Source organism: Grammomys surdaster, unplaced genomic scaffold, assembly GCF_004785775.1.
Source record: "Grammomys surdaster isolate TR1022 unplaced genomic scaffold, NIH_TR_1.0 125807, whole genome shotgun sequence".
Lineage (NCBI taxonomy): Eukaryota > Metazoa > Chordata > Mammalia > Rodentia > Muridae > Grammomys > Grammomys surdaster.
Window position 1 is genome coordinate 3707911 of NW_021620638.1, and position 25890 is coordinate 3733800.

General features: G+C 38.7%; 2 protein-coding genes across 2 annotated transcripts in view; one reads left to right on the forward strand and one right to left on the reverse strand.

Annotated features, from left to right (window-relative positions):
• Window positions 1-15320: 15320 nt before the first annotated feature.
• On the reverse strand, window positions 15321-17234 carry Mplkip (M-phase specific PLK1 interacting protein). Its single transcript, XM_028789275.1, has 2 exons — window positions 16860-17234; window positions 15321-15809 (listed from the first exon to the last, which is right to left on the reverse strand). Exons 1-2 carry the CDS (start codon window positions 17193-17195, stop codon window positions 15609-15611), a joined length of 537 nt encoding a protein of 178 aa, XP_028645108.1. The 5' UTR covers window positions 17196-17234; the 3' UTR covers window positions 15321-15608.
• A 759-nt stretch (window positions 17235-17993) lies between these two features.
• The window catches only part of LOC114640364 (succinate--hydroxymethylglutarate CoA-transferase-like), a 54193-nt gene continuing 46296 nt past the window's right edge, over window positions 17994-25890 (forward strand). Inside the window, exon 1 of the mRNA XM_028789295.1 lies at window positions 17994-18107. Within this exon, the coding sequence (XP_028645128.1) occupies window positions 18014-18107 (94 nt within the window). The 5' untranslated portion in view covers window positions 17994-18013. The remainder of the gene's footprint in view (window positions 18108-25890) is intronic.

Genomic DNA, 25890 nt, shown 5'->3' on the forward strand with positions numbered 1-25890 from the left:
TCATAGTCATCTTTAGGAGTAGGAACACAGAAGAGGTATGTTTGTCAGGTGACAATCTTTTAAATTTGCGTTTCCTTTATTACTAGTGGATTTCATTACTTTATTTGGTAGTCTGACCTGTCTAAAGTTTTATTTGTATGGTTTTGAAGATCGCCTCTGGTGACCTACTTATCTTCAAAAGTACCTGCCTTTGGGATGTCTAGTTAAACAAAAATTTGAATGTTTTCTGTAGTTAATAATCTTTTCCTTGTGGTTTGTTTTTAGAGACCTTTTTTGGTACTCCAAGAGATATGATTTCTGTTTCTAACCATACCTAGAATTTACTTTGTTAGATACAGTGAGGCAAGGATTCAGTTTTATGACTATTTCTGAAGCCTAGTTAGTTGTATCAACAGCATCTGTTGACCAGTTTGTTCTCCCCTAGTTTTTAATGTCTTCTCCTGAGGTTTCTGTGATGTTCCATCTCTGTTCTGTGTACATGCTGTGTGTGTGTGTGTGTGTGTGTGTGTGTGTTTAAACTGGGTGTTGAATTCAGAGCCCTGCATATTAGGAAAGTGCTTTCCCATGGAGCTATATTTATATTGTGTTTGGATTTCTTAACAAATCCATAACCTGTTTAGATAATTTGTTATAGGACAGAGCTTCAAAACTTTATTAGCTGGGGATGTAGTGTATTTGATGGAGCATGCCCAAAGCGCCAGCTGTGATCCCCATCTCTGGCATAAAATGTACGTGGTGCTACCCAACTATAATCTTAGTGTTTGTGAGATGAAGGTAGGAGGATCAGAAGTTCAGTGTCATCCAGCAACAGTTGAGTTCCCGAAGCCATCCTGGGCTACATAAAGACTCTGCATTTAAGCCAAACAAAAACAAAGAGAACTTTAAATCTCTCACCTTTTCTGTTTCTGCCTCTCCTTATCATTTGGGAATGTTAGCCATTTTAGTTGAAAATATAGTCAAACTTTGTTAAGAGGAGCTTGCCATTTAGAAGGTAAGGTGGTATTTTGTTAGGGTCTCTGTAAGTTGCAAATTTTTGTTGTTCAATATACTAATTTTTTTGAAGATTGTTTTTTGTTGCCTTTAGAAATGAACTTGTAAGTATTGTGAGGTTTTGGGCATTTGCACATGAATGCAGGTGCCCATGGAGGCCAGCTCTTGGATTGCTTTGGAGGTACATACAGGCGTCCTGGTGTTAGTGCAGGGAATAGAATGGGTCCTCTGCAAAAGCCGTACTTGTCCATAACCACTGACCATCTCTCCAGTCCCATTATTGTAATATTTTAAGCTTGACACTCTATAGGAAAGTTACTATTGAAAAATAAAAATCTAGCCATATTTCCTAGTTATCATTTTTAATAGTTTATAGAGTTGATTTATCTTTTCTGATTTTATGAATATCTAACTTTTACAGTCTTAGACTTCGTGTATAAACAGATTAGGGATGAGCTACTTAGTGTTAGTTTTTTTCTATTTATAAAGTATATTTAATAGGATGAGGTTAAATTTCTTACCAATGTTTATATAGGTTTTCTCCTTTAATATACACCACCATGTCCTAATAGACATCAGTTAATAGGATTTAACTAAGCTATCCATTTAAAAATTTAATATTGCTGTGTACTATTGACTAAATAAGTACTTAGGATTCTGTATCTGTGTTTACTTAGGCAGGCACTGATTAGCATGTTCATTAGCAGAATAACAATTGGAAGGCTGTTTTATTTAAAATATATGTCCCAAGAACTAGCTGTTGATTAAAGAATTTAAAGCCGTCTTATTTCTAACTTGACAATCCTGTTTCCTTGAAAGTAATTCTTTCAGTTTTTTTCTTTCCATGCATATTCTTCATTTGGCCAGGGTTCTGTTTCTAACATAAATCTTGGAAATTTTTCCTTTTCTGAAAATTTATAGATTCTGCAGTATGTTCGAATGAACAGTTAGCATCATGAGGATACACTTAATATCTGTTTTTAAGCATATTATTAATATCCTCTGGGGTTTTTTAGGGGTAGGAGATCTATTCTTTCTTGTTGTTTTGAGTTCTTTTGTTTGCCCAGGCTGGTGTTGAACTATAAGCTCCAGTAACCCTCACTTAGCCTCTAGGTGAGCTGGGACTCCTTGTTTGTCATTTCTTTCCTTGTTCTTATTTTCTTCATTAAATTCCCCATTCTTTTTTTTTTTTTTTGGTTTTTCGAGACAGAGTTTCTCTTTATAGCCCGGGCTGTCCTGGAACTCACTCTGTAGACCAGGCTGGCCTCGAACTCAGAAATATGCCTGCCTCTGCTTCCCAAGTGCTGGGATTAAAGGTGTGTGCCACCACTGCCTGGCTCCCCATTCTACTTCCATTCTCTCACTATTCATCTATAGTTTATGTTCTAATATATTCCACTATTTGGTTTTGGTGTTTATTCAATTTCATATTTTCCTACCTTATTGAGTAATAATTCTTTTAAACTTTGAAAGGGGGCATTTTAATATTAAGAATCACTGGTTATTTCTTTGACTTGATCTTATTGTTTAAAATTACTGTATTTTCACTCAGTATTTTCTAAAACACTAGTATTCTTGTTTTCCGTTTTCCTTATATATTCATATATACTAAATTATTCAGCACATAAATGTTCCTGGTATCTATTTACATTTTAAACATAAATTATAGATTCTATTTTAGTATCCACCAATTACTGGTCTTCTGTTTGTGCTATCTGCCAATTGTTTTGAGACAAGGTCTATATGGGCAGGAATGGCCTTGTACGCAGTGATCTTCCTGTGTCAAGCCTCCCATGTGCTGGTATGATTTGTGCCATCATGCCTTGACACTCCACCTTTTTGTGTATCAATTATGGCTATTGATTTAAAATATATTTTATTTTTTACCTCTGTGTGTCTCTGTGAGTATGTGCATGTGAATGCAAGTGCCACAGTGTCTAGAAGAGAGCATCAGATACCCTGGAGCTTGAATCACAAGATGCTGGGAACAAAGCTTGGATCCTAAGAGTGGTATGTGCTCAGACTATTGAATTTACTCTTTACCACCTTTGTTTATTTAAGTATTTTCTGAGAGTTTTATTTTCACATTATATTTTGGTACCTTCTGATGACATCTAATTTAAAAAATCTAACAGATTTTTCTAGCCGTATTTTCCTTTGAAATGTAATTTCTGTTGGTGCTAAAAACTGAACTGCTAATGAAGTACTCTGTCACTGAGATAAGTTCCTGACCTACATCTGTCTTGAGTGAGTGACATAACGAATAAAAAAGATATTGTCTGAGCCTGGACATGATGGTGCAGACCTTTAGTCTTAGCATTTGGGAGGCAAAGACAGGCAGATCTCTGAGTTCAAGGCCAGCCTGGTCTACAGAATGAGTTTCAGGACAGCCAGGACTACACATGATACTATATGAAAAATTAAATGTATCCACTTTCATTCTACTTGCTCCCCATTTATTTTGTAGTAAAACTCATGAGTTTTAGAAACAATTTTTAAAAAGATACTTCTGTTCTTATATACATTTAGTCATTTCCAGAACAATTCTGCAGCTATATTTGGGGTGGAATATTAGATAAGCTTTAAGATCAAGAATGGGTTTTGCTATTAATATGACCAACATTTTGTAGCAAGTTTGTTACACAAGGAAGAAAGGTGGCAAGAAGGAGGAAAGACTGGTGCTTCCTGCCAGATAGGATTGTAAGACGAGAGTCAGAACTATTAGCATTATAGAAAACTTAGTTACCAGAAATATGCAAAAGACCAAGCGACCATGAATGAGATCTCTACTAGCAGTTTGCTTCCCCAGGGTTGGTAAGGTGGCTCAGTACACAAAAACACTTGTCAGGAAGCTTGATTTGAGATCTATCTCTGGAAGCACACAGGAGGGAGTGTGCCAACTCCTACATGTTGTACTCTGGCCCTATATATGTACTGTGGTGTGTGTGCCCCCACACATGCACACAATTTAAATAGTTTGCTCTACCAGGTTTTAAACCCAGTATAATGTACTGTTACAATTGAAAAAAAACTAAAATAATTACCCAAAAGGGCAAAAAAATTAAGATACTAAGCAAAAAAAAAAAAAAAAAAAAATTCTGTGGACCATTCTTGTATTGATACATGCATCATTCATTCATTTATAAAATGAAAAATATGAACGTGTCTTAGTTACAATTTCTGTTGCTATGATAGTAATGTGGCAAAAGCAATTTCAGAAAAGATTCATTTGGGTTTGGAATTTAAGGTGCAGTCCATCATGGCAGGGAAGTCAAAAAAGCTGGTCACATTTTATCCATGGGAAGAAGAAAGCAATGTATTCGTATGTCCAATAACTTTCCTTTTATACTTTTGAGGATTCCTGCACAAGAAATTGTGCTGCCGAAGAGAACAAATCTCCCCACCTCAATGAAACCAATCAAAATAATGCCCCATAGCCATGCCCAGAGGCCCATCCCTCAAGTAATTCTAGATCTCATGAAATTAGCATTTGGGAGTAATCATGACAACATATCAAATACTCATCTGTGAGGAAATACAGTGAATATAAAGTAGCATAACCCTACCCATTTAATTAGCCAGAGTATTTACCTATCATACAGAATGACTGATCTGTGGGGGACAGGGAGGCCTTACACAGTGCATAGAGATTTGAAAACCCTAAACTATTTGTGTTATTAGAAATTGAATAATTCAATGATTAAATACTAGCTTTACTATTTATTAATCTGCATATAGCCTTAGGGCGTTTATTGAGACTGCATTTCTTAAAATTTCATTAGGAGAATGGCTGCAATAGCTTTATTCTGGGGACTAAGTTAGTTATAGTGTCTGGTGTAACGCAACATTTTTGATGCCCTTGAGAAAGGATCTATGTATGAGAGTGGGGAAGGAATCTTGTTTCTTCCTTGATACTTTTTATTTTAATTGAGACATTTTTAGGTTAAAGGATGTAGAGTTCTCAATATTCATTATTGGGGTTCTTTAAGAGTATAAATTTTTGAAATATTTTCCAAGTTCTATTTTATTCTGAAATAGATTAATGGAAAACACTATAATAAATGTAGCCTGTGTATTCTCTGTCATTTCAACACTAGTTTTACTTTTAATTTTCCATAATTTTCCCCTTGCTTTCCACTGGGAGAGCTAGTTATCTAGTTCTGTATTTGCTGGGAGGAAACAATATAAATCCTCCAGTTTTAGAACTTTTTTTTGCTATAGTGGTTCTCTCAGGCTGTTTGCATTTTTTTTTTCTACTTGAAGAGCACCAATCATAAGTTGTGAATGAAAAAAAATCTACATCCTATTAAAATGTCAGAATATGAAAGAAATCTTTGCAATGCAGGCTGAGAATGCTATCTATAAATTATAATAGTTTTATATTCTTAGAGATTAAAGAAAGAAGAAACATGTCCCACCTTCTTTTGTATTCCTGCAAACCCAACACAAAAGTCTGGCATGGGATTTGCAAAACTTTGCAAGCCAGTGTCTCACATGTGCACTGGAAATAAAGACCATAGAATCCAAAGCTTTAAAAGATACAAAACAAAAACTCCAAGTGAGCTGATTGTTTGAAGGACAGAATCTGAATGCTATTACACCTTTCTGTGTGGTATGTGTGAACAGAATGATAGCACAGAACAGTTCTTCATAATTCATTTTTGTAACCTATTAGTTACTCTTATCTTTCTTTAGCAAGATCTGGCTTTAAGGTAATGGGAAACCTTGGGTAAGAACAAATTATTCACAATCCTTTAAGAGATGCTCGATGTTAACTTTATCCCAGTTGTATCACCTATGTCTCCCACTTTGAGGATAATTCAGGTGGTCTTATTTTATCTTCATGTTTTTTTTAAAAGGTAACCCAGGCTACCCTTGAATTCATGATATAGCTGAAGGCAACCTCAAACTTTTTATTCTCCTGCCCCCACTTCCTGAGTACAGGGAGTAGTTTCAGACCAAGGGTTTTGTTTGTTTATTTGTTTGTTTTTGTTTTATTCTAGTCAAATATTTTACCAACTGAGTGATGCTGTTTTCCCCAGCTAGATAATCTAGCTTTTTTAAAATGGAAATTTTTGACTTGAGGTAAAAGCCATAAAGACTAATGTTTCTAGTCAAGCCACCTTCAAATGGACACAATTTTCTTGTGAATTTCAAGATAGCCATATTCTGGCATTTGGACTTTTTTCCTTCACTTCCTTTAATATTGACTTTCTATAGGAACAGGGCTAGAAGCTTAATGTATAAGGTAGCAATGTGGCCAAACACAAGGATCACTCATGCTTAGGATAGTGGAAATTACATCCAACTCTCCACCTTCATTCTGCAAACCCCCAAAATTTGAGTTTGCTATCTCACCTCAACCAAGTTCTGTATCAGGTCAGCATGTTTGGGTTTGCAAACACCAGAAAATTTAGCTAAAAATGATGCAAGAGAGATATCTCTTTTATTGCTAGACATCAGGTTTCCGATATGGCCCATCAGGCCTACTGCTTTGTAGCAATTATGGTTCGGTTCCCTTTGTAATGCTCCATCCCAGCATAGTAGCAATTCTATCAGAACAAAGCCCTCTAGGGCAAGAATTATCCAGAAAGGAGTTACTTACATATCACCAAAACAGTTGATGACAGCAGGAATGTTATTTCTATAACCTGAACTAAAGGAATATTGAAAGGTTACCTGTAATAATTGTTAAAGCTAAAGGAAAAAAGGGACTAAAAAATATGGGACATTATAAACAGCTGCAGTCAAAAAAGTGGACAGGCTAAAACCATGATCCTCACCTGAGGCGGTAGCAAGCCTAAACATTCATCTGAGGGGTGCTCCTTTATACAGTTTACTGCAAAAATTAAACTGCAATTAAGTACAAATGGAGAAACAGCAGATCCTGATACCCATGTCCATATAACAGGCTACTAGAAGACAGGTGATGAAAACTTCTCAGAGTGAAATGAGCCTTCCAGTGAACATGTCCACAGAAAGCCAAGCAACACACACATGATATGTAATTACAGTGCATCAGAATTTCACAGTTTTAAAAAGGATTTTAAAGCTGTATATGAGTGTTTTGTCTGCATGCATGCGCGTGGATGTGTGAATGGTGTTCAATTAGTGCAGAAGAGAGTACTAGGATCTCCTGGGACTGAACTTAAGAGATGGTGTTAGCTGCCACATGGATGATGGGAGTCCAATTTGACTCCTCTGGAAGTCAACCAGTGCTCATAACTGCTCAGCTATCTCCAGCCCCAGAATTTCACATTTAAAGGTTCTATTTTTACCCCCAATGACTGCTTACAAAACAGACTCCATGTTGATTCTAGAAGCTAATTTTTTTTTCTGCAGAATCTAAGGAAATTATTTTTTGCCTTAATGTATTCAAGTGTTGTTTGGGTTTGAGAAATCAGCTATCTTCTCTTGAAGTATTCTCCTGGACTTCTACTTTTGCCAAATCTTTCCTGAGGATACCAACTACTTTTAGCCTTCTCAATTGAGGACAGTTTTCCAGTCTGTATGGAGCCTTTATTCTTAAGTATGTGTTCGGAATTCTTTCACCTTCAGATCATTCTTCTTTGACTCATCAAACTATATTAACTCACTCGCTGCTGCAGTCATTTCCTGACTGCCATTCTTTTTACCCTCCCAAACCCACTCAGAGGCTCCCCTTGATTTTCTCCTATTGTTTTCTCATTCAGTCACCTTTTATGTAGTCTTTCAAAATTTTAATAGGAGAGGGGAGTCTAGAAAGATGGTTCAGCAGCTGAGAGCACTGGCTGTCTTCCAGAGGAATCGAGTCTGACTCCCAGCATCCATGTGGCTCTTAGAGAAGTCAGGTTTGATCATCACTGCACAAAATTAATCAAAGAAATCCAATATACTTTATAAGATCGAGATGTAGGTTGCCCAGGACACATTCACTGAGAAAAAAAGTAGTTAATAAAAATGCCATGTAGCCCACCTCAGATCTAGTTATATGACCAACACATAGACAAAAGAGTTCTCTCAGATACAACCGGACTAGCTGATCAGAAAATTCACTTTTCAATTTGGGTAATCACATGTATACAGTTGAATCAGTGAGTACTATGCTCACCACCATGGATTGCTGTATATTTAGACCTGTAAAAAACAAATCATACAGAGGCTTTTGGACTCCAGTTTCAATTTGTCTCCCTAAGGTATCTCACTATGTATTTTTAAGGCTTGTGGGGCTCGATGGTAAGTGCAATTTTAGACTGGATCATGGGACAGAAAGATTATCAATCTCATTATTATGGAAGGTGGAGAGAAGCAGAGGTGAAAGTAAGAAGAGAGAACTAGGGCCACAACACAAATGTCAAGGTCAGGAGACCTTGTAGACAATTCGTACAATTGGCTTTCTTTACCTTTGATGGTTCTGTGATAAAACTCAGTTTGTCAGGCTTGTGCATAAACGTATTTGTAGAAGGAGCTAAGGTGGGAGGAGTTAGCAGAGGAAGAGGAGGAGTAAGGAAGAGAAGAGGAAGAGAGGAGCTAGAGAGGGAGGGAGAGACAGAGCAAAGATGTAGGAGGATGGAGAACCACGCAGGTATGGAGAGCAGTGCGGGTGACTACTTTTATTTAGGTTAGCTAATTGGGAAACAACTCTCTTTGTATGAGCATATTGTTAATGAGCTTTACCAAACATATAAAGCCTTTGATTAATCTATAAGAATTAGAGTCTCATTATCTTACTGAGCCCGCATGGATAGTGGAATGGTCTGGGCAATGCCCTGCCTTTCGGAGACAGCATGGAAGACTGGCAGAGCCATCTCTCACACTAGCGTCTCGTGGGTGGCAGGGCTGGTGTTTCTGGTGGGCTGGTTCTAGCTGCTGCACGCACGTGGCCTCTGGCCAAGAAACATGGTGGCTGAGCTAGGCAAAGTCGCTGCAGCTTAGATAGTCAGATTAACAAGTGGCCGATTTTAAATAATTACAACACATATATACCAAGTGATCCATTGGGGGGAAAAACTAATACAATAGTTTCATGTGTTTTACCCTTGCTTTTGACAAGTATCTCTGTACTATCTTTGCAACTCCTCTTTAGAGGGTATGTATAAAAAGATGCCTATGAAACAGCTTTTAATCTGTATCACTCTTTCCTCAGCTTTCTACTGGGAAACTACATGGTTCACTAAAATGTCTTTGTGGTGCAGAATAGTGCCCCTGCACTTCTGCCACCATGGAGTCTATAGGACCCTGGTCAAACCTAGGTTTGACTCACTGAGTAATATATTTTGTTAGTTACAGATTAGAGAAAACATATTCGACACAGATCCAGAAAGATGCAAATCTAAGACCCTTGCAAAACTAAGGAACATGAATCTCTCCTTTCTGTTAGGTTGCTGAGGGAAGTTTTATCAGTCTTGTTGTCTTCAGGAGGGAAGAGTCTATTAGAAAACAAGATCAAAGCACACGAGTATACAACCACCATAAGAGAAATGCAGAGTTGATAGCATTACGTGGGCTCCTGCACTTAGCTGGGCCCTGGACTTCCAGTGGGTATTTGGTGTTTAAATAAAACTAAGTTGAATTTTTCTGAGTGTTACAACCTAAATGAATTTTGAACAGTACACAAATTTCTACAGTGTAAAACTATGCATATAAAATCTTTAGAATTATTTAACCTGAATTAGATTGGGGTTACAGCAGCTATAGACACAATCACATTTCTTATATTTTCCACTTATCTGGCCATCCACTGAGCCATCTTGCTGACCCATATTTCTGAACTATTTACTAGGAACACAATTTCTATAATAAAAAACAGCAAACATGTAGCTGGAGAGATGGCTCAGCAGTTATGAGCAGTAGTTGCTCTTCCAGGGGACAATTGACAGCACCAACATAATGGGGGCCACAACTCTAATTACAGGGCACCCAATGCTCTCTTTTGGCTTCAGCTAGTACTACACAATAGCCAGCATGTCATGTTTTCTTTTTGACATTGTAAGAGGTATATAATGGTAGACTGTTGTTTTGAAAATATTTTCTCCTAGTCCATGGCTGAACCTCTAATTATGTTTGAGACTGCTTATGTAGCCCTGGTTGGAACTTGGTATGTGGAGCAGACTGGCCTCAAACTCACAAAGATCATCCTCCTGCCTCTGCCTTTAGAGGCATGTGTTACCATCCCTAACTGTCTTAATTTTCTTTAGCATCTTTTTTTTCGTTTTGGTTTTTTTGAGACAGGGTTTCTTTGTATGTAGCTTTGGCTATCCTGGAACTCACTTTGTAGACCAGGTTGGCCTTGAACTCATAGAAATCCACCTGCTTCTGCCTCATGAGTGCTTCGGATTAAAGGCATGTGCCACCACCACCCAGCTGGAGTAGATTATTTCTGTGAGGTCCAACTTCCAATTCTCTTTTACAAATCAGGCTTTTGGTGTTTTATTTTAAAGTCAACACTAATCCAAAGATCAACCACATTTTCTTTCCTCCTCTTCTTCTTTCTTGCTAACAGTAACAAGTAGACTGAAGAGAGAAAAACGTATTTTTGACAATCTTATACATGGTATCCAGTATCTTGGTTTTATCCATCCCCTGCTAGCTCCCATCAACTTCCCCCATCTCGTATGTTCTTTTCATGTTTTTAAAAGTTGTTTTTCTTTTAATTCACTAAGTCCAATTATGCATTATTGTGTGAAGTCTTCCACTGATGTTTGGGGAATGTACTAAACCCTGCCCTTCAAAGAAGTGACTTTCCAATGTTTTGTACTTTTATGGGTTTGGATACATGTTTATAAAAACTAACATGTATCCTCCATTATCTATAATTTCACTCCCTCACGTTTTCACTCCCTTAGCACTTATCAACTGTCATTAGCCCTTCATCTAAGTGTGAGGCACCCAGAGCCCTCCTTCTCCCCTAGCAGGAATTTTAAGTGCATGGGTGTTTTGCCTGCATATATGTAATGTGCATGCAGTGCTGGTGGAGGCCAGCAGAGGGCTTCAGGCCCCATGGGATTGGAAAAACATCTTATTATAAGCTACATCATGGCTGCTGGGAAAAGAATCCCAGTGATGGCATGGAAGAACAGCCAGTGCTCTACCAGAGGGTCTTCTCTCCAGCTCCAATGCTAGAACTTTAAATTCTTGATCTTGCATTGGTACCCACACCGAGATGAATTCATGCATGCAACAGCTATGCCATGTCCAGAGGTCTTCCTTTCTTCTGATCTTACATTCTTTCTGCACCATCTTCCTCAGTGTTCCCAAGACTTGGGGGCTTGGTTGATACACATGTTCCATCTATAGCTGATAAGCAGTCACAGTCCCTTTTTCTCAGCATTTGAACAGCTAATGAATCTCTACATTAACCTTATTCTGCAATAAGAAGCTTCTCTGGCCAAATTTAAGAATCTGTTGGTACTAGAAGCTGGGCGAATAAACAGAACTTGGGGCAGAATGCTTAATATCTCTAGTTTTAAGACTTGAATTTCATGTGTATATGCCTGCATGAGTGTATGATCCACTAAAGCAGTGTTTTTCTACATGTGGGTTGCAACCACTTTGGATCAACTGACCCTTCACAGGGGCTACATATCAGAGATCCTGCATATGAGGTATTTATATTACAATTCATAACAGTAGCAAACTTACTGTTATAAAGTAGCAACGATATAATTTTATGGTAGGGGGTAGTCACCACAACATGAGAAACTGTATTAAAGGGTTGCAGCATCAGGAAGGTTGAGAACCACTACTCTACAGTTACAGATGGTTGTGGGTTGCTATATACATGCTGGAAATGAAGCCCATCTGTGAGGGCAGTCAAGTGATGAGACATCTATCCAGCTCCTCAATTCCATTCGTCTCTTTTATAGGCTCATGTTCTGCTGAACTGGCTATTCTAAGTCTTTTGATTTCACAATTAAACTTCAGATTCAATGGGGCCAGTAAGGTAGCTTGAGCAGGTGAAGAAAGCTGCCTCCAAGCCAGATGATCCAAGTTTGAACCCACATAGTAGAGAATCAAGTCCCCCAAGTTGTCCTCTGACCTTTACACCATACCATGGCACATGTATGCACCCCAGATTAAATAAGTATCCTTGGTTTTAAGTTAGAATCCATTTATCCATACAAAGCAACTTGCTAGGAATAGTAAAAATATCAGACTAGTCTAGGTCTCCACCAAATGGAGAATGGCTAAAGAAAGTGTGACATATACAGACTAACAAGGTATGTATTCAGTCACAAAACCCCATGAAATCCTGTCATTTTTTGGCAAAATGGATAAGCCTGGATAGCTTTTTTTTTTTTTTTTTTTTAGACAGAGTCTTATTATGTAGCTCTAGCTGTCCTAGAACTATGCAGACCAACAAAGCTGGCCTCAAACTTTGAGATCCAACTGTCTCTGCCTTCCAGGTGCTGGGATTACAGGCAGGTACCACCACACCCAGCCTTTTGAATGGCATTATGTAGTGAAATAAGGAAAGCATACAATACTGTGCTCTCATTTAGATATGAAATTTTAAAAGGGTCATCAGAGCTGGAAAGGATAACTAGGAGACAAATGGGGTAATGATGGCTAACAAGACAGAAATGCAGCTGGACAGGAAGAGTAACTTCTGTGTTCTATGAGCACAGCAAGGTGACTATGGCTATTAATAACTTCATGTGATTCACCCAAAAACTAGTGCTTAAAATAGTGGACAAAAAGACAAAAGTCATTAAACCAACACTGCTATCTCCTTTGCTTGACAAAAATCTGAATTCTGAACATTTCCATAGGCAATGTAACAGTTTAAATTCCGCCATACTCCTTTTACCAAGACAGTAAGAAATGTTTGATAAAGTTCAAAAAGATATACTCTCTTGATAGGGAAGTGGCAAAATTCCGTAAGAGTATAAGGGAATTGAAATAGTTAGGTTCATTTATGGAAAACAAACCTTGCTATTTGTTTCTTTTGTAAAATGTGATAAAGATTTAAAAAGAAAACTGCTGTGATCCCTTGATCACAGGCATCTTCAGTTAATTTAATTCTGCAGAGTTTTGGAAATTAAGGATCTGAATTTGGATTTTCGTAAACTATTATGCTTACCTATCCCTTGGAACATTAATTACCTCAAAAGAATTAATCTCATTAGGAGACAATGCTAATATAGACTATACTCTTGTTTAAAGCCCATTTCTGAGATGTAAAGGTCTATACATTTCTTTAAAAAGTTATTCAGCTTTTCTTTGTTGTTTTTGTTTTTCCAAGTCAGGGTCTGACTATGTAGCTCTTGCTGTCCTGGACTTCACTATGTAGACCAGGCTGACCTCAAATTTAAGAGATCCACCTGACATCTCAAGAGTTAGGATCAAAGATGTGTATCATTAAGCTCAGCTTAAGAACCATTCTTAAAAATAGACAGGTATGGTGGCACACTCCTCTAATCCCAGCACTTTGGAGGCAAAAGCAGGCAGATCTCTTTTGAGTTACAGCTGACCTGATCTACAAATAGTGAGTTTCATGTAAGCCAGAATTATATAGCCAGACTCTATCTCAATGAAAAAACTAAGCAAAACCCCATCAAAAGCCTAATTCTGAATATATCACTAATAGTGTATGCACTTTTGCTGAGGACAGTTCTCTTAAAAATTCAGAGGTTAGATAGAACCCTTACAGTATATGTTGCTAACAGAATTTAAAAATGAAACTTGAAGTTGGGTTTGAATGTCTCCCAAACATGGTACAAATGCAGCATATAAAACCTTCCCTAACTTCATTTTTGCAAAATCTTGCTAAATTGCTCAGGCTGGCTTTAATTTTACAATCAAGTCAGCTCAGCCTCTGGAGTAGCTGGTATTACAACCATATAAAATTGTGTCTGGCTCTAATTTTTCATTTTTGCCAATAATGTACTTTCTAAGAGACTGTTTAGTAATTGTTTTCAAGTCTTGTATTTTATTTATGAAGTTCAATAAGCATCAAATATATTAAAAAAAAAAACCCAAGATGTTGAGTATGGACGTTTTCTTTCAAATAGCCACATAACATTACTCTATTAACCCTTACAAACAGAATTTATATATTTATTAAACATCTACTTAGTCCCTACTATTTTATAGGCACTATTCTGAGAACTCAGAATATAGGATTAAGACAAGTACTATGAATTTTCTCATTTTACATAATAAAACTGAGGTATCTAGCTAATAACTAGTAGAAAAATTTCAAAGTTCTGGCTTCAATAGAGGTTTTATTTGCATCCTTCCAGTGGGTCCCCATCCCAATAACAAATAGGCATGGCTCACCTAGGTGGAATGGCCATTTCACTTTTCTTTTGGAGAATGTTGACAATTTCTTCAACAGACTGCACTGTTCAAGACTTGATTTTAAATAACTAAGGAATATCCCTCCAAGTTTTCTATTAATACAGGTATATATACACAGCATCCATCTACCTCAGCCAGGAAAAGTAAGCTAAAGTTCATAGAACTTTTTCTCAGATTAGAAATGTGCCCATGAGTCAAGATAATTAGACCTTACTGTCTAGGTCACAGTAAACTGGATTCCTCATTTGTCTTTGAGATTGATGGAATCAAGTACATATTTGTTGTCTTTGTCATGGAAGTGATTTGAGATTACTATTACTCTTTTGTTGTGGTATGGATATGAAGTGTCTCCCCAAATGGGTCATGTGTTGAAGGCTTGTCTGATTACTGGGAAGTGATTAGATTGTTAGGGTATTACCTCCTCAGTGGATTAATACCTCAATGGTTCACATGATGTTATTATTGGGAGGCAGAAAAAGGTGAAGGTGCTCTAGAAAGGTTCCTCTTGTCCCTGGCCCCTTCCTGTCTTTCTGCAGCTTGGTTGCCAAGAGTGAATAGCTTCTGCCATATCCATACACATATTTTGACTCACCTCAAGACCAACTAATGGATCCAGCTGAACTTCCATGGGAACTTTAGAAACTATCAACCAAAATTCCTCCTTTGCTTTCTTCTGGCATTTTATCACAATGACAAGAAATGAACATAACACCTTCTTTGGCTTCAAGAGAAAGTAAGTCTACAATACTACAAATATAGAGAAATTTGGATAGAACACTGAACTGTATATATATGGTTTATCCTGGCCTTTTGTGGTTAAAGAAGTATAAATCATGTTAAGTGACTTGCAGTGACTTTTGAGTTTCAATATTTTAACAAAAATACAAAAAATGAATGTAGAACAATTTTCTATTAATAAATATATAGAAAATAGAAATATATAGGGTAGCTTATCTATTTCATTAAAAAGTTTGTAAAACATTTACCCTCAAATTCTAAATGATTATGAAGCATTATTTTAGCAATTCTACATATTCACAAAATCACAATTAGGAAGACAAAAACGTTTTATTTTAAAACATTGAAAAAACAAATGTCTGTTATATTGGAAATGTTAAATATGAAAACTGTTCTGTGGCACACACTCCCAGATAGCTAAATACTGTAAATTGTCCTATCATTTCCTCTAATATAAACACTTGATAAAGTTAGAGATATCCAACGGTCTGCTAATCATTATTCAAAGTCATCATCTTTGGGTTCAACTCATTTACACAAGTAAAGTTCTGTCCAAGATGTTCCTGACACATGAGGCTTCCAGTTGAATTTCAGAAATGTTAAGAAAAGTATCTTCCTTTTTTGCCTGTGAATGTTTGCGTATTGCTGTACTGTTGGCTTATATCCACTACAGATACTGGTTCTAGGCCAGCCCAAGGGTCTTCAAGCATTGAAGGCTTAAAATAACTTTCCAACTCATTAGACATTCTTTTTTCTCTACCACGCCCTGATCCAAATGGTGTAGATGTCCTTGGAGAACCCTTTAGGAAAAAAATCATCAGTTAAAAATAAAAACATCTAATAGAGATAATTGGTACTTTCTCCTCTAGTTAAATATTAGTGGGGAGTCACATTAAAAGTTGTCAATTGAAACCCAATATATTCAGTTGCAAATTTCTTTAATCTAGTGCTTTTAAGAATTACTAAAACCAATTGTATATGTCTCTTTTAAAAATGTCTGCTATCATATTAAAAACCTTTTCAGTTTCTAATGTGATAACCCTGCAGCTATTAAATACAAGTAAATACAGTACAAGCAGTGATTAACTGTATTCAATTTCTCCTGGAGACTTTTTAACCTGGTAGGCTTCAAATTTCTAGAACTTTAATGTAGCATGAAAATTTTCTATTCATATTAACTACAACTCATAAGGGATTCAGCTGGATGAGCATATTCAATTTTGCAAAACGCCTTAGATCCAAGTTGTTAGCCAAAGAGCTACTTCCTGTCTTGTATTCACTCATCGAGAAGAGGGGAAGTTTTCACAATTCCAAATGTTCTATTTTCCCTTCAAGAGAACTTGGAGTAGATATAAATATAGATTGAAAAACGATAATCATAAAAAAAAAGCAAGAATGCAAAAATAAGGGCGGGACATCTGTAGGAAAATGGCCGTAGACTAAAGTCTAGAGGAGCCATACTACACAACAGTAGGGAATCATTCACTGGCCTCCCCCGAGAAATCCAGGAATATTCACTGAAATAAATGACAAACAAACAAACAAAAAAAAAACAAAACAAAAACCGAAACAAAACAAAAACCTCTGGGGAGGGAGGAGAAGAAATGGAGGATTAAAATAGTCTGTATACGAATGTGGTATGGTGGCTAAGAGAACAATTACTGTGGAACAGAGAACTATAGCTCCTCCACTTATGGTAGTCTTAGATAATTTCTTTACGCCTCAGGTTACTCAACTGCAAAATTGGGGGAACGTAGTATAAGAGGATTAAACAATCCACGTAAAGGGAATTTTAATATCACGCCTGCCATAACAGTAAGAGTTCGGCAAACGCTAGCTATTGTCTTTACCTGGGGGTAGGTCTGCTGCTGCCCTGGGGAGTAGCCGAACTGATGCTGGGACCCCGCGGGGGACCGGGAGTAGGAGCCTGGGTAGCCGCCCGGGGATGGAGACCCGAAGCGGGCCCCCGAGAAGCTGCCGCCATGCCGCGGAGAGTGGCTGCTCCCGTACGGCCTAGACCGGGGCCCGCAGGGCGGAGTGTGGTGCGGACTCCCGTACCCGTCCCGAGGGGAGGGCGGCCGCGGCCCCCCGCCCAGGGCACCCCGGAAGTTGTTTCCGCTACCCCAACCTCCTATCCCCGGGCTGGGGTACGGAGGAGTTGGGGGTCGAAAATTCGGTCGATGCATAACAGGAAACGAAGCTGAAGAGCTCACCCGCCAACCACCTCACCGGAACCCCAGCGATCAACTGCCAGAAGGAAACTGGTATTCATCTATTTATGCAGCCTTCCGGCTGCCAGCGTACTACTGCACTTTAGTTCCGGCAGCACAAAGGTTCCGACCTCACCAAGTTTCTGCAAAAGGGCGGGTAGTCACTCAAGTAGGAGAATGGTGGGTGTGTCTGAGAGGAGGAAAGACTGTAAAGGGGAAACCAGCGTAAACACTGCCACCGACGGCCTTCGGTGAGACCCCCCCAGTACACGAAGACGGAAGCGGAAGAGACACAACCGGTCATTAGGCCTTTTGGCTTTTTGGCGGGAGAGGGGCGTGTCAAAGGAGGCGGTCCCGAAGAGGGCGGATCAGAGGGATAGGGCCATTTGGCTTTGAGGCTTCCGGGATTCAAGTCGTGAAGCATCAGCCTGACTCAGTGGCCAGAGTCCTGGACTCTGGCGAGTCGGAGGCGGAGGCCTACATCAAAGCGCCGGATGGGTTGGAGTGAGCGGAGTGGGGCGGGGTCGAGGGGGGGCCTGAGCCAAAGAGGGCGGAGCCGAAGGGTGTGCGGCGAGGGACTTAGTTGAACGAGATAGTCCAAAGGGGCGGAGCGGAGTGAGACTGAGGCGGAGACCGGGAACGAAGAGGAGGGTGTGATGGGATGGGACGAGTGCGAGGGCGTCTATGAGGAGGGTCTGGGCGGAGGGGCGGGGCTGGCGGAGGGGGCGGGGCTGGCGGAGGGGCCTAAGGTCAAGGAGGGTGGTTGCGGGGCGCTCTCACTGAGTTGAGGGGCGATGCTGTGGATGCTGGCCAGGGCGGTGGCTTTTCGGAGGCCTGGCCGAGGCCTGGCCGGCGGGAGGGGGCTGTGGACCGGCCGCCCGCAGTCAGGTACCCACTAACACTGAGCGTTCAGGCTCCCTGAGGAGAGCGCTCGCGCCTCGGGGGCGCCAGTCGCAGGGCACACGGCAGCGTTCGTGTCCAGCTTCTCTTCTTCACCCCTGCCTTCTATCCCCCAAAGTTTGGTAACTTAGAAAATCGCACCTCCCGCCAAAAGCTGAGTTTTAGAAAGCAGACTGCTGCCTTGATAACTTAAGAGATCCTGTGCTAATTAATGCTGGACTTGAGCCCTGCGTTTCAATTCTTGTAAAATGGAAGTTGACGAGGTTAGGAAGTAGACATAGAAATTTAAAGGGGGGAAAAAACCCACGAAAATACACCCAAAACTTAAAAATCTTGTAATTATAAAGAAACGGGATAATTCAAAAATGCATAAGATACCTGTCTCAGATATTCCTGTAGAAGATGGGATTTCAAATTACGAGTTTTGTGGAGTTTCCCTAACTCCTTCAGATACTGAAATCAGCTCAGGGAATTTTAGGACTCATTACATTAGAACAGTGTGGAATATGGATATGTAGGGGCGGTGGTATTGGTTTGGTTTTTTATGTGTATGAGTGTGTTGCTTGTGCGTATGCACATGCACTACTTAACTTGCCTGGTGCCTCTGGAGATCAAAAGGGAATCAGATTTCCTGAAACCGGAGCATGGTTGTGAGCTACATTGTGAGTGCTGGGAACAGAACCTGAATCCTCTTGCAAGAGCAGTAAGTGCTTTTAGCCACCGAGCCATCTCTTCAGCTCCTAGCCTCTGTGGTTTTTATTCATCCATAGCATCTTTATGGAGCATTTTGCCCTTCAGTCTCTGACATCTTCAGTGACATAATTAAAGAGTATCTTCTCAGCTTTATTCTTTATTAATGGAGACATAAACACAAGGGCTTTGGGGAGAAGGGGGAGGGGTTGCTTAATTTTTTCATGCTCTTGCTTTATTCTTGGACTTTTTTGTTTTGCTTCATTTTGGTTTTTGGTTTTTGAGACAAGTTCTCAATATATAACCCAGGCTCGGCCACATTCCGTACTTCCGAAGACAATGTCACCATCGGGATGTAGTGATGCAATTAGAACCTGCTACTACAGTTTACCTTACATTTACATTGTTCTTTACTGGCCATAGTTTCAGTTTTCTCTTTTCTTTGTTTAGCTTAGTATCTGGCAGTTGGGCACTCATACTTATGAATAAGTAAGTCATATATCACACACATATATGTCAGAGAGTCAATAATCTTACTTATAAAGGGAACTGAGAAGTGAGGTGATAGGCCCCAAAATTATGTTTATTATTTTTTATAACTGACAGAAAATAATGCAGAATCTGGCCTCAGCTTGCTCTATATTAATTATCTCTTTACTTGAATTCCGCTTCTAGAATGGAATTCAGTCCAGGGCGTTGTGCATGCAAGGTGGGCTCTTTACTGTTGAGCTTCAGTGAATCCCTAGTCCCCAGAATCTTTCCACACAATACACTAAACATCTGGGAGAAGAAGAAATACAGTGGAAAATTTTGCCAGGTAGATTAAAACTGTACTTTCCAGCACATTTGAAAGTATAGACAAAGATTGTCCCAAACTGAAACTTTAATAATTATGTGAAACTCAAGACCCATGTTAATCTCTATAAAGACTTTCTTCTTTCAAATGAGAAATTTGGTAAGAATAATTAAATGATTTTTTTTGACTTACCTAGCAAGATCAGAATTCAGACTTCTGAATTCTACAGATTTTTTTCCTTAGAAATACAAATAGTCAGTCATTTGAAAGATTCATTAAAAAAGTTTAGAAATCTTGAAAGTTGGCAAGCATGGTGACACATGTTTTTAATCCTAGCGTTTGGGAGGTAGAGGCAAATGGATCTTTGTGAGTGTAAGGCTAGCCTCATCTTCAAAATGAGTTCCAGGACAGCCAGAGCTACGTAATAAAGATTCTGTCTCAGAAAAAAACCTTACTATGTAGCTTCTTTTGAATTTACAGATTGCCAATATACTCTTAGCTGGTGAATCATAGCTATAGCTAGGGTATTCGTAAACTTTAGCCTGGGATTTACAGTCCTTCTGATTGGATGAGCTGGTGGGTCCAAGAACCCCATATTGGAAATTTATATAGTGACTTTAGTGAAAGCTTATAAGGACAGAATAATTTAGTTGTGCTTCCTGAAGCTATAAAAATTAAAGAACTGTAATAATGGCTGTAAGTATGTAGTTTATTTCTCTTGGAGGAAAAAAAGAATATTCCATTTCTGTTAGCAAATAGACATGGTTCCTGTAAAAAGACTGCAGTATAGTGTAGGGATGACCCGCATTAGAAGACAGAATTATGCACGCTACAGTGCTCTCAGGACAGATGGTGCCAGTGCTTAAGTGTGGTCTTTAGTTATCATTATGTACATAGACATGAGCAGTATCTGAATTTTCTGTATCCTTGACAACTCTGTGGTGATAATGTATTTTGGAGTGTAGGAATTAAAGCAAGTAAGAGCAACAAGATAAAGAAACAAGTATGAATGTGAGTAGAGTTTGCTTGTTTCTATAATGTTGTAGTGATTATTTAGGTTACCTAAGGGGTATTTGTATGTGGTGTGTGTGTGTGTGTGTGTGTGTGTGTGTGTGTGTGTTACAGTGGCAATCAATTTCATTTCTTTTCATGTCTTCAAAACAAACTGCAACATAAATCTACTTGAGAGCCCAATATATAAAAGCAGAAGAATAATGTTTAAAATGGAGATTGAGGGCCCAGAATTCTGCTCACCTTGTATCCTTACTTTGCCGTCCTGCAAAGCATCTCTGGAATCCCTTCAAGGAATTCCCAGAACATCCCCATTTTAGGTAAATGGCAGCAATCAGTGCTTTATGAATTGATCCTTTGTTTAGTTTTACTTTCTGCAAGAAGTAAATATTTTCATGTTTCTGTGTTGTTAGGGCTTTCTAAATGGAAACTGGGTTAAAGGACAAGTCATGGAAGTTAAATAATGATTGATTAGATAGTTAGACGTCTGAGTTTATATTTCAATGAATATAAACAGAGAGGCTTGGATGCATTCCCAAGGCTACAAACTCAGCAAGGCTTCTGTCCCCCTAGAACAGCTATTTATATCCCATGGGGTAGGAGCTCCCCAAAGAATATTTGCTTCTGTTTATCAGAGGAAGGTAGAAGCTGGGCTGTCATCCTGCAGAAATTCCTAGATTCATAATTTTGAGAGTCTTTTCTTATAGTTCAAGCCCTGTAATGAATAGATCTAACCAACTGATTGATCCCTATTGTGTTTATTAACTGTGAGGTATTAGGTGCAGGAGTATGGTACATTTCTTGATGTTACTAATCAGAACTGATATCTGCTATAGAAATCTTATGTTTACTTTCAGAAATGAATATATAGAGATTAAAAGCTTATTATAGAGAAACATTGTTTAAGAGAACATAGTAAATAATTTCTATACATGGAGAATACTTAGGACATAATCCCTCTTGGGAAAGCATAATCTTTAGCTTCATATTTCCTGATGGTTTTCAGATTGTTTTCCTTGGAGTGCTGCCTGTTGTTAGGCGTCTCATGTTAAGGACAGTAGGCTACAGAGAAGTGAATGAATATGAGGTTAACTCATTCTTTAATAGGAAGGAGTGAGTCTGCTTTGAACACAGTAAATCACTTTAATAATATTTCCACTGACAAAGCAAGACAGATTTAAAGGAACTTTTAAAAAAAACATTACTTCGTTAAAATTTATTCCCCTTTTTTTCTTTCTTAATATTTATTTATTTTATGTGGATTGGCATTTTGTCTGTATGCATGGCTGCGTGAGAGTGTCATATCCCCTGGAACTGGAGTTACAGACAGTTGTAAGCTGCCATGTGTGTGCTGGGAATTGAGTCCTGGTCCTGTAGAAGAGCAGCCAGTATTCCTAACCACTGAGCCATCTCTCTTGTTCTCTGTTTTTGTTTCTAAGCATGTGATTAAGCACAAGAAAAACATGTTACACACATTTACTGTTTTCCAGATTAAATGCCTACACCAACAGAGGTCTCCATTGAAATTAATAAAAATCCTTACAGAAATAGTTCTGTATGAAGAAATAAGAGTTGAAAGGTCTAGTTGTGTGGTTTGAAGGAACACTGAGATGGATTGTTGAGGGTAAGAAATTTAATAGAAAGGACTATAAATACCATGAATCGACAGATATCAGCATGGTGGGGGCTCTGAAGAGAGTTTAGAGACAGAAAACCTGATGGGTACTCTGTAACAGAATCAAGCTCATGAAGCAGGAGTGGCTGTCTTTTCTTACAGGTCTCTGAGGAAGTGTGGGACTTCACAGTGAGGCTTTCCGGCTCTCTAGCTAGAGGCAGAGACCAGAGCATATACATAGCCATTACCAACTTTTTAAAACTCAATTTCTCGGGTGAGAACATATAAGATTATTAGCTAGAGATTCACAGATAGTTTCTTAGGGTGACTGTCTATATGTGAGAGGGATGGGCTGCTGGAGGTATTGGCCTGAACGTCAGTCTGGGCTGGAGTCTGAATTAGAAGTGTGCATCATATTTTCAAGAAACTATCACTAGAATGTTAATTTAAATGAGCAGATAACATTGGAATATCATTGGAATCTGTGTCTTTGTAGTTTTTCTATTATAAAACAATAAACATGTGATTCCATAATTTGAGTGTCCCCTCCAAAATACATGTCAAAGTTTAATTACAGCTATAAAGAATTGGCCGTTAAAAGATGTTTAGAACTTGAAGACTCAGCCCTCATGATGGGTTAGCATGGTTCTAAGTTAGTTATTGCTAGAGTGGTTTCGTATAAAAGCAAACTCACCTTCCTCATCCCTGCTATTGTTGCCCTTTGTCCTTTTGTTTTCTGTCTTGGGGATGGCACACAAAGACTACATGTAAGCACCGTGCCCTCTTGGAAGTTCTAGCTCCTAAAATTTGAGAAATAAATCCCCTTTTAACAAGCAAATACAACACTTTTGCATAAAATGTAAAGATTACATAAGCAAGAGAAATACTGAACTTTTATCCAAGAAGCAATTACTTGATGTTTTAATAGGAAAACCAAGCATCAGTTAGTTCTTCTGGGAAACAGAAGAGTTTTAATTGGGCAAACAAATTATAAATGTTATAATCTGAGTCTGGAAAAACTACACCTTTCTGGTTAAAAAGGTTGTTGTTATTATTATTCAGGATTATCGTAGATGATGGAAAACATTTTCTTTTTTGTATTTGCTTGTCTTCTGCTGCTATAACAGAAAACTATAGACTGGGTGATTTATTTAAAAGGGGATTTATTTCTCAAAATTTAGGAGCTAGAACTTCCAAGAGGGCACGGTGCTTACATGTAGTCTTTGTGTTCCATCCCCAAGGCAGAAAACAAAAGGACAAAAGGCAACAATAGCAGGGATGAGGAAGGTGAGTTTGCTTTTATATCAAACCACTCTAGCAATAACTAAATTAGAGCCCATCATGAGGGCTGATGGGTATCTTTGGTACACTGCTGGTGCCAGCATGTATGAATGAAACCTTTCTGGTAGACAATTCGATAATTATCTTTTAAAACTTACAAAGCATTTACCATGTGAACATGGTTAGGGTACCCCAATACCATTCTTTTTCCTTAGAAACAAACTCCTTGCTGCTTTTCCATTCCCCCAAACTGTAAAGCCCTTGTGAAATATAAATTTTTACCTGTACCATTTGAAGACTCTGGGAAAATCCATAACCCCTAATACACAAAGTTTCTCTACACATCTCTCTTGCTCATCAGAGTTATCCATGGAATCAAATAATAAAACCCTCCATCTCACAGACATTCATCCCTACACTTCTACAGTGCAGTCCCTTTCCCTTGTATATTCTTCTGAGCTACACATGTACAATTTTCTGTGAAATGAGGACTTAATTTTCTTTTGGGTATAATATTTTTGAGATTTTCATACAACATATTTTAAATTATTTTATTTTTCAAATTATGATGTACTTTTATTATGCCCCTTCTATCTTCTCCCTCCAAGACTTCCCATATAGCCCTCCTTGTTTTCTTTCTAATTTATAACTTATTTTTTCATTAATTGTTGTTACATATTTGCTCCCTTTCCCTGCTCCTTAACTTTTTCCAGAGTGATCTTCTGTCTCCAACCCCTCCCAGCTTTTTTTGGTCTTTTTTTTTTCTTCCTCCTTCTACGTCTCTCCATCTCCTTTCTCCTCTGTCTCTTCCTCTTCTCCTCCTCCCTTCTTGTTGTCTTCCCCCTTCCTACCTCTTCCCTTCCTTCTTCCTCCTCCTCCTCTTCCCCTTCTATAAGCCTGTAAGTACAAATTGTGCTGTCTCGCAATTACTGTGTGGCACTGGTACATGGTCAATATAGTAGGGGCCACACCCTTAAAATAACACCTGACCCTCCCTCCCCCAGAAGCCATGAACTGTCAATAACTCCTCAGCTAAGTGTGCATGCTCATGAGGTCTTCCCCACTCCATGCTAGAATGGTGTCTGGCTTACTCTTGTATAGGCACCCACATCTGCTGTGAGCTCATGAGCTGTCATGTCTGGAAGATAGTTTTGTTCTGGCCTTTCCTGGCCTCTCACTCTTACAGTCTTTTTATGCCCTCACTTCTGTGGTGGTTCCTGAGACCATGTCTCTCTTTCTCTGTGTGTGCATGCACTCTCTACCATGCATTCTCTCTGTGTGTCTCCATGTGTTTTTATAGTAAAGATGTCCCACTTGTGACTGAGGACACTCACTGTTCTCCACTGACACTCTCTTTACTTGATCAGTTGTGAGTTTCATAGTTCTGAGAGCTGTACCAATGTATGGGCATAGACGTAGGAATTTACAGAGTAATGCGACACTATGTCGATTTAGTAAACTGATAGTAGTAGGATCACTACTTGGGCCTGTTTAAAGGAGCTTTTTGCATTCTGTTGGACTGGAATATCCCGTTATCCTACCTTACACTTTCTTTTCTTTCTTTCCTTCATTCTTTCCTTTTCTTTCTTCCTTTCCTTCCTTTCTTTTTTCTTGTAGAATAGAATATTTAATCTATTTTTAAATTTACATTATATCCTGATCTACCTCCCCCACTCCTCTGTTCCCAGTTCCTCCCTCTCCTCTCCCCTACATCCACATCCTCCCTTAAGCTCTTTTTCCTATGAAAAGGAGAGGCCTCCCATGAATGTCAACTAACCTTGGCATATCAAGTTACAGAAGGACAATAGGTACAACTTCACCTATTGTGGCTAGGCAAGGCAGCCCAGTTAGAATAAAGGGATGCAAAGGCAGGCAACAGAGTCAGATACAGCCCCTCTCTTTTTAGAAGTCCCATATGAACACTGAGCTGCTCAACTGTTACATATGTGCAGAGGGCCTAGGTCCATTCCATGCATGCTTTCTGGTTGTTCCGTCTGTGTGGACACCTATGGGCCCTGGTTAGTTGATTCTGTAGGGTTTTTTTGTTTTTGTTTTTGTTTTTTTGTTTTTTGTTTTGTGGTGTCCTTGATTTCCCTAGCTCATTCAATCCTTCCTTACCCTCTTTAATGGGATTCCCCAAGTATAAAATTGTATAAATTATGTGTATCATTTATTTTTTACATGTAAGGTTTTTTTTTAGCTAAATTGATTTAAAAATATGCAAAGCATGACAAAAATATTAAAACAAAAATTCCTGCAATGTATATATGTATGTGTGTGTGTGTGTATCTGCGCATGCATATGTAAGTGAGTGTTGGGAACAGAGGACAACCTGAGGTGTCATTAGTCAGATTCTGTCCTTAGTCTTTTTTGAGTTT